Source organism: Carcharodon carcharias, chromosome 20 (assembly GCF_017639515.1).
Source record: "Carcharodon carcharias isolate sCarCar2 chromosome 20, sCarCar2.pri, whole genome shotgun sequence".
Lineage (NCBI taxonomy): Eukaryota > Metazoa > Chordata > Chondrichthyes > Lamniformes > Lamnidae > Carcharodon > Carcharodon carcharias.
The window spans coordinates 12,629,435-12,646,445 of NC_054486.1; the positions used below are offsets into that span (position 1 = coordinate 12,629,435).

At 40.6% G+C, this 17,011-nt stretch overlaps 1 protein-coding gene across 4 annotated transcripts in view; it reads right to left on the minus strand.

Moving 5' to 3' along the window:
- LOC121292693 (MAGUK p55 subfamily member 5-like) overlaps positions 1 to 17,011 on the minus strand; it is a 95,819-nt gene that overhangs the window by 2,160 nt on the left and 76,648 nt on the right. For all 4 annotated transcript variants that reach the window (XM_041214985.1, XM_041214986.1, XM_041214988.1 and 1 more), the window contains exons 9-13: positions 16,783 to 16,854; positions 14,810 to 14,881; positions 12,686 to 12,853; positions 12,403 to 12,605; positions 9,383 to 9,493 (exon numbers count right to left, since the gene is read on the minus strand). In XM_041214985.1, the coding sequence (XP_041070919.1) occupies positions 9,383 to 9,493; positions 12,403 to 12,605; positions 12,686 to 12,853; positions 14,810 to 14,881; positions 16,783 to 16,854 (626 nt within the window). The remainder of the gene's footprint in view (positions 1 to 9,382; positions 9,494 to 12,402; positions 12,606 to 12,685; positions 12,854 to 14,809; positions 14,882 to 16,782; positions 16,855 to 17,011) is intronic.

Sequence of the window (17,011 nt, forward strand, 5' to 3'; positions counted from 1 at the left end):
ATGGTCAGTGGTCTAACTTCTATTGACGATCAGATTCAATCCCTGACCAACGCACTGATGTTTATAACTGCAGTCATGCAAACCCTTCAGAGATGAGTCTGCCCCAACCAAATGCTTAAAGTGTTACCACGCAAGACCTTATTTTAACCCATCAGAAACAAGTTTCAAAGGGAGCAGCTTCTGGGAGTGTGGAGTGAATAAAACTATGATCAACATTCAACTGTTGATAAAGGCTAATTGAATTCCTTTCAGTACAAGTGTGTAACATTTACAAGGTGCACTGCAGCAACTTACCAAGGATCCTTTGACAGCACCTTCCAAACCTGAAACCTCTACCACCTAGAAGTGCAAGGGCTGCAGATACATGGGAACACCACCACCCTCAAATTCCCCTCTAAGCTGCACACCATCTTGGTTTGGAAAAATATCGCCACTTCTTCATTGTCACTGGTTTAAATCCTGGAACTCCCTCCCTAACAGCACTGTAGGTGTACCTACACCATATGGGCTGCAGTGGCTTAAGGTGGCTCAGCACCACCTTTGCAAGGGAAATCAGGGATGGGCAACGAACGCTGAGCTTACCAGCAATGCACACATCCCGTGAAAGAATGAAATTTTTTTTTTTTGCCTGACTGCAAATGTCTGATAACATGATAGGGCTTAAGATTTGAAGGCAGTAACTCGAAAGAGATCACGTGCACTGCATTGTGCAGAACCTGAACATTTCAGACAGCCAATGCTTGTGACGATTTTGCAGTTCATTTAACCACTCTCATCTTCCTGTCCAGCATGGAGATGTCCTTTTGCTCTTTCCACGCCTCTGTACTTGCTTAAAACCTGTAACATTTTCCACAGTTCTGACGAAAAGGTCACCGGCCTGAAAAGTTGACTTTGTTTCTCTCTTCACTGATTCTGCTTGACTTGTTGTGTGCTTTCAGCATATTTCAGATTTCCAGCATTGGCAGGATTTTGGCTTTTGTGTTGCAGGAGGAGTCAAAAAGGTGGTTACTCAGCAAAAGGTGGCACGTGGTGTTCCACAGGGTTCAGTGCTGGGACCATAGTTATTCATCATTTACATGAACGATTGTGCCTCAAATTCAACAGTATAATTTCAAAATTTGCAGACGGCACCAAAGGAAGGGTATAGTTAACACAGGAGGGGGCAATGACAAAATACAGAAAGTCATGAGTAAACTTGCAGAATTAGCATGTAAATGCCAATTGAATTACAATATCGATAAATGTGAAGTGGTACATTTTGACAGGTAGAATAAGGCAGACAGGTAGAGCATTCTCCTTGGAAAATAAGTCTAAACAAGCGTAAAGGAGCAGAGGGATACTGGGATAGATACACAAATCACTAAAAGTAGCAAAGCAGGGTAATAAGGCCATGAAAAGTAAACAAAGCCATTGGGTTAGAGGGATAGAACTGAAAAGCAGAGAAGTTATGTTAAACTTATAAAGTACTTTGGTTAGGCCACACTCTTGCAGAGTACTCTGAACAGTTCTGGTCTCCAAATTATGAAAAGGATATAGAGCCACTAGATCAGGTGCAAAAAAAATTACTTGAATGACGGTCGGACTGAAAGGCTATTTCAAAAGAAAAGATGGGGCTTTTTTCTCTGGAAAAAAGATAAAGGGGTGGTCCGATAAGAAGTCCTTAAGATTATGAAAGAGTTTGATAGAGTAGACAAAGACGTAATCAACGTTAGATAATACACAATGCACCCGAATTTACATTTTAAGAAATATATCTAAGCACAATGCCCAACTAATTGGATGATAGTGTTATATAGTTGTGTGCTAATATGAAGTTAGAAGGTTCCGCAAGATTATTAGATTGCCTTTGTTACAAGCTCCAATAATTTCTTGCTTAATGCTCTGTCATACAGTATAGGGAGAAATTTCAAAGCTCAGGGTCTAGACAGCAGAAAGCATGGAAACCAATGATGGAACGATCAAAATCAAGGATGCTCCAGGGATCAGAATTAAAGAAGCACAGATATTTCAGATTGCAGGGGGGGGCAAGGTCCTGGAGAGATTTAAAAACAAGAATGGGAATTTAGAATCGAGGTGTTGCTTAACCAGGAGTCAAGAGAGGTCAGTGAGCACAGGGGTGATGCATGAACAGGACTTGGTGCGACTAAGGGCATAAGACCATAAGACATAGGAGCAGAAATTAGGCCATTCAGCCCATCGAGTCTGCTCCGCCATTCAATCATGGCTGATAAATTTCTCAACCCCATTCTCCCGCCTTCTCCCCATAACCTTTGATCCCCTTACCAATCAAAAACCTATCTATCTCGGTCTTAAATACACTCAATGACCTGGCCTCCACAGCCTTCTGTGGCAATGAATTCCATAGATTCACCACTCTCTGGCTAAAGAAGTTTCTCCTCATCTCTGTTCTAAAAGGTCTTCCCTTTACTCTGAGGCTGTGCCCTCAGGTCCTAGTCTCTCCTACTAATGGAAACATCTTCCCCATGTCCACTCTATCCAGGCCTTTCAGTATTCTGTAAGTTTCAATCGGATCCCCCCTCATCCTTCTAAACTCCATCGAGTATAGACCCAGAGTCCTCAAACATTCCTCATATGTTAAGCCTTTCATTCCTGGGATCATTCTCGTGAACCTCCTCTGGACCCTCTCCAGGGCCAGCACATCCTTCCTGTGATACGGGGCCCAAAATTACTCACAATATTCTAAATGTGGTCTGACCAGAGCCTTATAAAGCCTCAGCAGCACATCCCTGCTTTTATATTCTAGTCCTCTCGAAATAAATGCCAACATTACATTTGCCTTCCTAACTACCGACTCAACCTGCAAGTTAACCTTAAGAGAATCCTGGACTAGGACTCCCAAGGCATGGGCAGCAGAGTTTTGGATTGCCTCAATTTTTCAAGTGAACTGTAGGAGGACAGCCAGAATCATGCTAAAATAGTCATGTCTAGAGGTAACAAAGGAATGGATGAGGGTTTCGGTGGCAGGTGGTCTGAGTCAAAGATGGAGCTGGGCGATGTTGTGGAGGCAGAAACATGCACTTTTAGAGATGGCACCAATATGAGGTCAGAGGCTCATCTGAGGGTCAAAAATGACACCAGAATCGGGGACAGTCTGGTTCGGTCTCAGACAGTTGCCACGGAGAGGGATGGAATTAGAAACGAGGGAGTGGAATTTGTGGCAGGGATCAAAGACTTTGTACTTCTCATTATTTGACTGTTTGAAATTTCTCCTCATCCAGTACTGGATATTGGACATGCAGTCTGACAATATAGAAGCAGTGGAGGGGCCCAAGGTGGTGGTGCTGCATGTCATCAGGTTACAAAAAGATAGATAGGGTAAGTGAGTGGGCAAAGATCTGATAAATGGAGTATAATGCGGAAAAATGTGAAATTGTCTATTTTGGCAGGAAGAATAAAAGAGAAGCATATTACCTAAATGGTGAGAGATTGCAGAGCTCTGAGATGCAGAGGGATCTGGGTGTCTTAGTGCATGAATCACAAAAGGCAGGTACAGCAAGTAATTAGAAAAGCTAATAGAATGTTATCACTTATTGTGAGAGGAATTGAGTAGAAAAGTAGGGAGGTTATGCTTCAGTTATACAGAGCACTACTGAGACCACCTCTGGAGTACTGTGTACAGTATTGGGCACCTTATTTAAGGATATAAATGTGCTGGCAGCAGTTCAGAGGTGGTTCACCAGACTAATACCTGGAATGGGTGGGTTGTCTTATGAGGAAAGGTTGGACAGGCTGGGCTTGTATCCTCTGGAGCTTAGAAGAGTAAGAGGTGACATGACTAAAACATATAAAATCCTGAGGGGGTCTTGACAGGATGGACGTGGAGAAGATATTTCCTCTTGTGGAAGAATCTAGAACTAGGGGTCTCTGTTTAAAAATAAGGGGTCGCCTATTTAAAACAGAGAAGAGGTGAAACCTTTTCTCTCAGAGGGTCATGAGTCTTTGTAACTCTCTTCCTGAAAAAGCAGTGGAAGCAGAGTCTTTGAATATTTTTAAGGCAGAGGCAGATAGATTCTTGGTAAGCAAGGGGGTGATATGTTTATCGGGGGCAGGGAAGATGTGGATTTAAGGTTACGATCAGGTCAACCATGATCTTATTAAATGGTGGAGAGGGGTCGAGGGGCTGAATGGCCTACTCCTCTCCTTGTTTGTATGTACACATGGGAACTGATGTGCTTTCAGATGATGTCAGCGAGTAGCGGCATGTAAATGAGAAACGGGAAGGGCGGAGGGGGAGGCCAAGGCTGTATCCTTGCGTAATTGCATATTGTGGTGGTTTTCCCAAGGCACTCCAAACCAGGAGCCAAAACCAAGTACAACCTTCAGCTGAAGTGGGACGAGAGTGAAGGGGACAAGTCTTGCTGTTCACAGTTTAAATTCTTGTAGCACCATTACTGGCTAGAGTATGTAATTACAGCATGGTGGAATTACATTGACACTTTGCATCAGAGATATGGCCAAATTAATAGTCATCATAGGTCTCGCCCTTTCCCTCATATTTTAGCTACTACTTGGCTTGGTATCCACTGTACTCCTAAAAGGATGGGTGTGCAGAAACAGGTTTCAAGAAAGGTTGGTCAAAGTGACCTATTGGAACTGGTGCATTAACTGTCCTTCCTGGCAAAGTGCCCAGTCTCTGCTCTGCACATTCCTCTGACAGGATAGATGAGAACACGAATGCCAATGTGGGGAGTCATGGATTTAGCAACTCATCAGAAGATACCCAAAGGAGTGGAATGAAAAATAATAAAGCAGCATGAAAACACAGCTGCAATACAACATATAAGAAGTTCTATTATCATAAATCAAGTATCCTCAGTATGTAATGAAATGTAATAAAAATACCAGCATCTGAGACATGGTGATACTCCCTTTATCTAAGCAATTGCAAGATCAGCATGCACAGCTTGTCTCAAGCTCCAACATGAAGCTGATTAAAGCTCTCTCAACAGGAACAATGTTAATTAATTCGCATCTTAAAGTGATATGCAAAAAATTGAAATTCCTCAGGGTCCATCTCAGCATTTAAACAATCTTAAGATTTTAGGCATGCGGTGCAAGCTTTATAATCCACTAAACTAGCATTGGGGGGTGTGCAATTCTCCTTGCTCCCCTGTGATAATAGTCCACAAATTTTGGACTCACACGCATGGCACAGCACTATGCTAAACACAGCAATGAGGTACAACATTAATGAAGTGAATTTAAATCCAACTTAAGCTGTAACAGTGACTTGCATCAGACAAAAAGGAAATTGCTTTAAGTGGAATGTGCAATAAGACAACAGCTCATGAAATGTGCTGTCCCACAAAATCTCTGGCAGATAGTCATAAGGTGGGTAATTGGAACAGATAATGGAGGTTTCACTGCACATGCAGGATTGAATACAGGCAAACTACAAACTACTGTTAATCATATACTCAGATTGAATTTCTAAACATGCTCAATAACAATTGCAAAGTCAATAACAGATAGTCATACCTGCAGGGCAAAGAAGAGCCGTCAAACTTCTTAATCCAACACTCAATGAAGCCCAAGATATTACGTATCTTTATTATGAGTAATAAACTGTTAAGATTATGAAGTGGTTTTTATCAGTTTATGGCTTGGCAGCAGATATCATCACCTGGACAAGAGCTTGCATTTAAAAATCACCTGGTATCAATGGGAATCAGGGCTAAACTCTCTGCTGGTTGGAGTCATACCTAACATAAAGGAAGATGGTTGTGGTTGTTGGAGGTCAATCATCTCAGTTCCAGAACACCACTGCAGGAGTTCCTCAAGGTAGTGTCTAAGTCCAACCATATTCAGCTGTTTTATCAATGACATTCCTTCATAAGGTCAGAAGTGGGGATGTTTGCTGATGATTGCGCAATATTCAGCACCAGTCGCGACTCCTCAGATACTGACGCAGCCCATGTCCAAATGCAGCAAGACCTGGACAATATCCAAGCTTGGGCTGACAAGTGGCAAGTAACATTCGCACCACACAAATGCCAGGCAATGACCATCTGCAACAAGAGAATCTAACCATTGCCCCGTGACATTCAATGACATTACCATTACCTGCTGTCAACATCCTGAGGGCTACCACTGACCAGAAACTGAATTGGACCAGCCATATAAATACTGTGGCTACAAGAGCAGGTCAGAAACTAGGAATCCTGCAATGATTAACTCACCTCCTGACTCCCCATAGCCTGTCCACAATTTATTAGGCCAAAACAGTCTCTCCACGGACAAGCGTTCACTCTCTCCACGGACAAGCGTTCACTCTCTCCACGGACAAGCGTTCACTCTCTCCACGGACAAGCGTTCACTCTCTCCACGGACAAGCGTTCACTCTCTCCACGGACAAGCGTTCACTCTCTCCACGGACAAGCGTTCACTCTCTCCACGGACAAGCGTTCACTCTCTCCACGGACAAGCGTTCACTCTCTCCACCACCAATGCAGTGGCAGCAGTGTGTACTATCTGCAACGTGCACTGTAGGAACTCACCTAGGCTCTTCAGACAGCACCTTCCAAACCCATGACCGCTACCATCTAGAAGGACCAGGGCAGCAGATGCATGGGAATACCACCACCTGGAAGTTCCCCTCTAAACCACTGACCATCCTGACTTGGAAACATATCACCGTTCCTTCACCGTCGCTGGGTCAAAATCTTGGAACTCCCTCCCTAACAGCACTGCGGGTGTACCTACACCACATGGACCGCAGCGGTTCAAGAAGGCAGCTCACCACTACCTTTGCAGGGGCAAATAGGGATGGGCAAGAAATGCTGGCACAGCCAGCAATGCCCACATCCCATGAATGAATAAATCAAATAAAACCTTTAACCTAGTAAACATTTGAAGACCATTCATAGAAGAGTAATCAGAGTGAAATGGATGCTGAGCCGGAGAAGAAAATGTTAGGTGAAATGACCATGGAGGTGGATTTTGAGGTTGCTGCTGCAACGTGGAAGGGTTTATAGAGAGAATTCTGGAACATGGGGCCGAGGTGGCTATAGGATTGGGTGTCACTGATGCGGGTGAACGGACACACAAGAGCTAACACTTGGAGGAATGCAGAGTTCTTTAGAAATAGGAGGTCTGAAGGAGGCTGTAGATAGGAAGGGCAATGTCAGGACAGAATTTAAACAAGGGGGTGAGAATTTTCAGTGGGGGACTTTTAGAGTTCGGATGGGCGAAAGAAACCTGGAGGCAATATGAAATGGGCTGCAGAGATTTAGATGAATTACTGAGTGTGGAGGATGGGAAGCCAGCCAGTGGAGCACTGAAACAGGAGCAGGTGAGCTGAAGCACAGGGTGAGGAAAATCAGGAGCTGAGGTTGAGCGTAGTCTGGTTAAATCTGGTAGTGGCTAGGGAAGGGGATGGAATCAGTGGCAAAGATACATAGATATTGGCAGTGTCCAAAGATGACAACTTTGGGCTTCCCAATGTTTAATTAGAGGAAACTGAAGCTCATTTAAGAGGTTGTTGGATAAGCCCTTTGACAATACAGAGGCAGAGGACAAGTCAAAATAGACGGTGCAGAGTGAGAGCTGATTTCATACATGTGGAACTTGACCCCAGGTCTTCCATGTCATTGCCAAAGGCCAACATGTAGAGGAGGCAGCCAAGGATAGAACAACTAAGGACTTCAAATGTCATGCGGGTAGGGAGGAGGGATGAAATAAGTTTTTGCTGGAGATGCTTTGGCTACAGTTGGATAGACAAGAGTGGTCTCTCTCAACTGTGCTCAAAAGGAGGTTATATGTTGGAGCAGGATGGTGTGGTTGAACACATCAGGCAAGGCAAAGAGAAAATGCGCAACAACCACTGTCATATCGTGTTACAGAATGCCATTTGTTACTTCTATTTTTTTAGCCTCAATGCAGTGGAATGTTGATTTGAGAGCCCCAAACATGGAATTGCAAGAGAGGCAAACATAGATTTAGGATGCAACAAGTTATGTAGGACTTTCAAGAGGAAAGTAAGGTTGAAGATGGGAAGTCCTTTGCAAGGACAAGGAGGTTAAAGATTATTATTTTTAATAAGGAGATTGGTGACAACCCTTTTGTAAGGGAAGGGTGGACAGTGCCAGAGGAGAGGGGACCATTTGTAATACCAGCTAGTGCAGGTGTAAGGAAGGGAGGTTGAATGGTCAACATTTAGTACAAATGGGGTCAAGGGAGGACAAGATGAGCTTTGAGAAGGTTTGAGGAGAGAAATAAGGGAAAAATGCACGTATAGGGCATGTGTTTAGAAAAGGAAAGGGAGAAAGCCACATGGCCACAACTGGGAACAAGTAGGAAGGAAGAAATAGAAAGGAAAAAGGACTCATTTAGATAGTGCCATTCACAGGCTGTTCAAAAGCATGCAATAGCCAACAAGTACTTTTCAATGTATGAAATACAGCAGCCAATTTACATACAGTAAGGTTCCACATAAAGCTATGAGATAAATAACCAGATAGTCTGTTTTAGTGATATTGTGTGGGGGCTAAATGTTGGCTTGGATAATACTAAGTGATATTTTGCATCTCCTGACAAGGCAGATGAGGATTTTGTTTAATGTCTCATCCAGAAGACGATATCATTGACAATGCAGCACACCTTCAGCACTGCAATAAACTGTAGCCTACTTTAAGTGCTCAATTACCTGGAGTGGGGTTGAATTTATGAGTCTGAGACTCATACAATACCTCTGAGTCAAATGAAGGATTTACTGGGCACAAGGCAAAGGGGGAGGTGAAAGAGAGGTTGAGCAGATCAACATCTGAACAAGTATTGTAGCAATTGGAAGACCAAACTCTTAGCCATAATCTCAGTATTGCACATTAAATGGAAAATAATGGGTCAGTCGTTGCAAGAAGGTAACGATTAATATTTATTAAACTTGCTCATTTGCCTTTTCAGACAGTTCATTATCATATTAGCAACTTGTGTATTATGGGAAATGTTTTCAAACATAATCTGACGGAGTGGTTTAAGGATAAAAATACCTCATTTGCCAAGTGGATGTGATAAGAGATAACTAACAAAAACAGTGAAGTGAAATGAAAACTAGGAATTAGAATACATAACGAATGATAAAAAAAATCCAAGTAATGAGAGACAACTTTTAAGGATCATAATGCAGATTAAGGTGAAAGCATTTGTCTGTGTCATGATACTGTTGTTTTTAATAGAAAAGTCCAAAAAAAATCATTGCATATGAGGAACAAGACAGAAAAATAATGTTACTCTCTGGTTCTTGAATTAAACTCATTGGCCTTGAAACTGCCTTCTCTAAGTAAGTGTACACCATGTTCTGTCTAAACTTACTTCTATGACTGCAGTGACTCCACAGGAGCATAAAAAGGTACAAAAATGTTACCTTAGGATTTTTCCCCTCTTTGGTCAGCATTGCACGCAGTCTCTCCTGGGAAGGTGGTGCAATGAAGATTATATAAGGTTTTAAATCTGAATTGCGCAGAATCCTCAATGACTAGAAAATAAAAAAAAGAGTATTAAAAAAGCAATGAGAAAAACATTGAAAGTTCCAAATAGCCTTTGAACTATGACATTTCTTTAGGACAAAATAATTAATGACATTTCGTAATGAGTTATTCCTTGGTTGGTAAGGTATTTTTCAGAGGCTATTTCAACGGGACTCAATAAATGTAAATGAGGAAATAAGCTTTGCTGTACAACCTTGTATTCAAGAGAGCCAACCACAGAAGTGCTCTTGAGTTCTAAAAGGAGCACAGCAGTAGTCCACAATAACAAGTGCCGTACTTAACCATCATTTTATTTTTAAATACAGGAACTGTAACAGCAACAGCAAAGCTTAAATTAATTTGGTCTAAGCTTGAGGGTTTATGTTAATAATTGCAATCAGATTTCTCCCATGGATTATAAATTTAGGTAGTGAACAACAGATGGCTGTCTGCGGATTACTAAGCTGCAACACATTTCTGGGGTACCCTGAAGCCGCTGAAACATTTAATATATATGCATCATTTAGTCGTAGCCTAGTGAACCACATGCAGAAATGTGCAACACAACCACCAAATTAGAGAAACACACATAAACAAACCATCTGAAGCTAATTTACAAACCAACTGCTTGAATCTGGTGTGACTGCTTAAATTAAGTGCTCTTTTTCAGGAAAGGACTGCAAGGGAGTGAGTCACCGAGTCTTCACGGGCCCCCCAGTTTGGCACCCTATTTTAGTTGGTTATGAAGGATCTGCAATGTGCTGCCTGAGTCGGTGGTGGAGGCAGATTCAATCGAGGCTTTCAACAAGGTATTGGATAATTATCTGAAGAGAAAAACTGTGCAGGGCTACGGGGAAAAGGTCAGGGAGTGCAACTAGCTGAGTTACTCTTGCAGAGCCAGCACAGACATGATGGGCCAAATGACCTCCCTCCTGTGCTGTAACCATTCTATCCTATGAACAAACGTTGATCAAACTCCTGTGTTTCAAGCATCATGAGGCCACAAGCTACTTTGGGTGTTTTTGTAACATCCAGTTATGAGAATTAGTAATCTGCTGTCACCCTTATCATTTTTCCCTATTACTGTCATGCTGTTTTGTTATAAGCTTTATGACCAGAAAGTAATATAATAAACTGCATTTTTATAGGTTTAGCTTGTAACAGGGATATTTCTAAAAACATCAGACTATCATGTTTTTTTTTTTAAAAAGCAATTAGATCAACATTTAATGACTCGAGACCTCAATGTTCTTTAAAAAAATGTGCCTTATTTAACAAAACAGGCATTTTTCAGATGACAAGATACATTAAAGCAAAATTAAACAGACATTTGGGCTCAAATGTTTTTGCTCTGAAATAATTCAGATGAAACATTTCTGTAAACCCATATGAAAGATTTCTAGATTCCATAAAAATCAAGTACCAGATGTGCAAACTATTTTCATGTTCAGCACTTACTGTCAGTAACAATTATTTTTGTATGGAATGCATTGTTGTCACAGAATCGTTATGGTGCAGGAGGCCATTCAGCCCATTGCGTTTGCACTGGGTCTCTGAGCATTTTACCTTAGTATCAATCTCCTGCCTTTTCCCCATAACCCTGCACATTTTTGAGCTTCAGGTGATCATAAGACATTTATGAATCGCGGAAGGCCACTCAGCCCATCTCAAAATATCCATCCAGAACAATCCAATACTCCCCACTATTGCTGCATCCAATTTCTTCTTAAATGATTCCAGAGTTCATCTCACCAACTTTGTCTGAGGAAATCCACTTGAAATGTTCATGAATCTCCTGATGTTGTAAAGTTACCCCTCACAATTTTGAGCTCCCCTTTGTCCTAATCCCACCATTTAAATTGCATTCAGAATTCACCCTTCACATAACATTTACGAGATTGCTTACCTCTAAAGGTCACCCCTAAGCTACCTCTTTTCCAGCTACATAGCACAAGTGTTGCCTGCCTTTCCTCATGACACAAATGGCTTGCATGAAGAATCAACTTTTGCTGAGCCTCTGCCTCAAGTTTGCTCCAGAAAGCCATTCCATTATTTCACAAAGAATTAAAGATGGGCTTCTGGGTCTATAGTTGTATCTATTTTGAACCTCACATTTTGAATATGGAAACCAAATTACCTGGTTTTCAAACTACTAATATCTCGTTATTGTCTAATGTTTCTCTCAATGATTGGCAGTACTTCACCAATCTTGAAAACTCTGGGATACTTACCATGCAACATTGATTTACTTCAGCTTAAATCTTGAATGTGCCTTTTTCTTTGAGGACTTGGTGTTTATTACTTCCTCAAAGTATTCACAAGGGAAGATATATCATTCAGAATATTTCCTATTTATATTCATCATCCATTTCTAGCTCATTTTAATCTTTAAATCTTACCTCTTCTGAAATAAAGTTCTCTGGTTATTGTAGGGCTGAAAGTTTTTTTTTGTGACATTTTGCCTCTGTAGGTACCATTTTCCCTTGGTCTTTCTTAGCTACTCAGATAACCTTTATAAATAAATTTCTGTACAATCCTTTATTTATACCTGTGAACTCCCTCTCCTTTCTCTTGCGTGATTTGTAGTGCTCATTTTGCCTCATCATTCCACTTTGTTAGTTTGTTTAGGAGTGGTGCTTGCTGAGCTTGGGTGGGCAATTGTACTGAGATTAACATTATTCTTTTAAAAATATTCCATTTGTCCACTACTGAAATGTTGACAAACGTCTTTTGCCAATGAACATTTCTAACTTTTTCCAGTTCTGATGAACGGTTGCAAACCCGAAATGTTAAATCCCTCTCCACAAATGCTGTCCACAGATGCTGCCAGATCTGTTGAGTATTTCCAGCATTTTCTGCTTTCATTTCAGATTTTTGTAGTATTTTGCTTTTGCAACTTGTGCTCTTAGCTGCTTACCTGGGTATGTAAATTTAACAGGCATATCTTTCCAGAGTTGATCACCTGTCGCACCGAATCAATACTGGTGCCATACAGATTCTTTTCATATTCTCCATGTTCAATGAATTTGTTGGTTGCCATGTCAGCTTCAAAAAATTGGCGTGACACAAAGAGGTAATCACGCCCATTCACTTCATTATCTCTCATGGAACGCGTTGTATCTACAAATGCAAAGACATATGAGTTATATAGAAAACATGTCATACAATACAGTTGAAACTAGATAGGCTGGATAACTTACGAGGTACTGCTGGGGCAAAACGATCAGCCTCTCTTTCCATTAGTTTCTGTCGCAGTTCATTCTGACCGCAGTTCGGTGGGCCAATTAAAACAATTGGCCGTTTTCTGCTTGCAGGTTGGTGATACAGTGACATTTCTTCATACGTTAAGATCTCATCATTGTCATAGTCTATTGGGGGAATTGGAAATAAAACAGTCACTTAGACATTAATCAGATGTATTATTCACACCTACACTAAACCAATTATTCCTCGAGTTCCAGAGACATGTCTTAAAAAAATAGAAATCTATAATTTTGCAAATTTCTAAAACACTCATGTAGTTTTACTGATAAATGTACTAAAGGTTTTACTGGAGCATTCAGAAGACATCTGCACTTACATAAGAATACAATAGAAGGAGTAGACCACACAGCCTGTCGATCCTGCTCCGCCATTCAATGTGGTCATGGCTGACCTTGGGCTTCAACTCCACTTTTCTGCCCGCAGCCCATATCCCCTGATAGACCAAATATCTAACTTAGCCTTAAATACATTTAACGACAGCACATCTACAGCCCTCTGGGGTAGAGAATTTCAAAGATTTACAACGCTTTGAGTAAAGAAATTTCTCATCTCAGTCCTAAATGATCGGCCCCTTATCCTGAACACGTCCCCATATTATACTCCATCTGCCACCTTGTTGCGCACCCATTAAACCTGTCTATATCTCTTTGCATCCTCCTCAAAGCTTGCATTCCCGCTTCGCCCAATTAAGAGCCAAGCTACTAAGCAATCTACCTATACCCGTAGAATTTCCATTTGCTGTCTGTCCCCTCACTGAATCCATCATCTCAATTAGCCAAATTCACACATTTCTCCACTAACAATGAAATAACCTCAAAAGAATGTCTTTCTACTTCCACCTGTTGTATCAACTGATAAGTGTAAAGATCAATTCCAGATGAGTTTACACTATCTGGTGGTTCTTCCCACACCTATCCCAGCTAATCAAGATTAATCTCAATAATTATTCACTGTGCTGATTAAAGTGAGGGATCCAAATAATGGGTCGTGAAATATTCATCAGACTCTGCTCCAAATGTTAACATGGATCAAATTATAAGCAGTTTTATTGTGCCTTGTGGTCTTGACACATTCCGAATTGCTGCACTTGTTCCAAATGCCTTTCTTCATTTGTTTTATTTTAACTTACATCTGACAGAAATGACAGAATCCATGCTCTCCACTTCATCGTGCCACACTCAAATTACTGGAAGTTCTACAAGGCATCCACAGTAAACTAGCAGAAGCTCGTTAACAGATTCAAAAGCCGAATCTCCAAAAAGCTGCCTTGACTATAAACATAGAGCAAATGAAAAGGAGCAGTGACATGGGCTTTATAACAGACTAAATTTGCATATAGCATTCTTTCAAAGGTGGGGGAGGGGACGCCGGGCCTGGGCGGGGTGGAAAAAAGAAATGGGGAAGTACAAAAAAGCCTCGAGAGAGTGAAGGGGTTCAGGAACACACTCACTAGAACATTTTTAATTTTACATTAAAGTTAACGTATTTTGCTTAATGTTGGCAGCCTCTATCCTTCCTAGCGTACTTCAGCTTCTAGCACCTTTCTTTCAATTCATTGCTCTTCCCTCTTCTTTGTTATTGCTATCATTTTTGCCATCTCCCCTTTGCCACCAGTATCCCATCATTCATACCTATTGGCCCTATCTGAGCCCAGCTGCTAATGGGTTGTACTGCGCCCTTCCTCCCCTAGCACTAATGAGCAACTCTGGCCTTGGCATACTCTAGGCAATTCCTGCCTACAGTATAGAGGCCAGAATCACAGTCATTAGTGTGAGGAGTTGGTTGAGGAAAGGGGGGCCTGGTCTGTTCTATTAGTAGCTGTAATTAGGTAGCAGCAGGCTGAAGAGGGAGGTGAATCGCCTCCAATGATTTGTAATCAGCAAACGTTGCGATACTGAGCAGGTTAATTGTCATGTGAACAGAAGTTGGACACATTTCAGATGCAAAATCACCTAGCTTCATACAGTAATTAAATATTTAGCAAAATTACAGCACAAGGTGGTTATAGTTCACTAAATCAAGATCCTTCCATTAAAACTGGCCATTTTATTTATACATACCATCATTTCTATTCGCATTGTATAACACCTTCTTCCGCTTCTTCTTATTTTTCTTAGCACACCAAAGTTTACCTGAAGTAGAAAAACTTTGAGCTAATGATATTTTATACCAAGCATATAAATGGAAGTAAATTCCAAGGCTAACTTTCGACAGATGAGATACCACAGTCACAGTTAAGAGCAAGGTTAGTATCAAAACTACATTCTCCTAATGTTCTTAAAATGAAGAGCCTGCACTGACTCTCGCAAAGAACTAACTAATTAGTCTCACATTCCTATCTCTTCCTCATAGTGCTGCAAACGTTTCCCCTTCAGGTATTTATCCAATTCCCCTTCGAATGTTAATGGATCTACTTCCACCACCCTTTTTAGGCATTGCATTCCGGATTATAACACTCACTGCATTAAAAAAACACCATCTCACCCCTGGGCCTTTTGCCAGTTAGCATAAATCTGTGCTTTCCAGTTACTGATAAGACTATTTTTGATTCTTTGGGGATCCCCCTTTGTAACTGCCTGAAAAATCATGACACCGCAAGCAGGATATCATGGCTTCCAGAGGCTTTTGTTATTGTTGCTATTACTGCAGTCATTTTACATACAAAAGCTCTGGATTCCCTTGCTGCACAGATTACATTTTTATTAACCCATCCTTTGCTGATATTTGAACCTAACACATCATCACTGTATGTTTAAGGGTTGACTTTTTACCTTTATAACTCAGTTACATTTCAGACCATTAGCTTAACAAAGTTTTGAAACTAAATTGGGATACCAAGTGCTGTGCACTAATTAGGATATTACAATATGCTATATTGTGATATACTAGATACCAAACAGGATCATATTTCTTAGACTTTAGTGAAATTAAGTCCCTATTGTTACAATATAACTTACTTGATATAACCTGCCACTTTGGGACTTGATGCATAACCATATTATTGATTTTTATGAATACAAATACATTTAACTACATACTGTAACTATATATCCATTTCAAGGTAGCAATGGCCTGATTTTAACCAGTCTGTCGAGCTATGTTTCTGGAACTAGAGTCACATTCTAAATGCCTCATTGGTATCTACCCAATTAGTAGTCCACATGTTAAGGACAAGTTAAAAGAAAATCCACAAAGAGAAACAATTTCTAATCACTACAATATCAGTTCAGTTTCATAGCTACATAAAATATTACACTGCAAGATTCTTAATCATACTGATGGTAAATATTTAGAAGTTAGATTAATTTATCAACACTGCTGAATGCTGTACAGACCAAACTCATTTGCTGTATACTGGGCAGCAGGTCTTCAGTAATTTGTAGAGGATGAACAGTTTAACTGCAAAAAACTTAGATTGACCAATTAATCAATGGCTAAATAATTGTGATTTGCATTGGAGCATTCAACTCCCAAGTATAGCCTAAAACAAAGAAAAAAAATCAATTATCAAAAAGATATGCTGTTACCCTGTTTCTGGCATTACCTTGGATCAGGGTAACGTTGCCCCGATGAACTTCAAAAACTCTATGAAACATTCTGTCTTGAACGGAGTTGGGAGATTTTGACAATATGTCAGTCATGGAGGGATTTGTTCTGTGCCACCAATTGTCCTGTGGTTACCAATATATCGCTTTGCCTATGGTGTACAGTTGGCATGGCTGCCTCTTCCTGTACTCAAGGATGTGGGCACCAGCCAGTTGCCTCGCCAGTAATCAGGGAAAAAGACACAATGTATATAGCTTTCACTTTAAAGAGCAAGTTACAGCTGGAATCCACATCTAGATCTTCACTATGAAAGTCCAACCAGCTTCAGCTTGGAATTAGTTACATCTTAATTATGCTTACTGATAGACTTATGGGTAACAGTGCAACAAACATTTCTTTGATAATTCCATAATATTCCAATTTGTAGTTAATTTATTTACATTCTTAAAAGCTTTAATTTACATGCCTTTGGATTTATACTCCTAACCTGATTTCTCTGGTTCCTTGTCTTCCTCAATGGTTTGTTTCATAGCTTCTCTTTGTTGCTGGAAGCTTTTCCCTGTTTATATGTAAAGGTAAAATGAATAAAATACAAGATTGTAACATAGGTATAAAAATGGTATATTACTAGAAATTTCATTTGTGCTGTTCACATTAAGATGCTTGAAGACTCATACAATTCCAGTTATTATTAAAAAGGTTTTCAAAATTGGAAT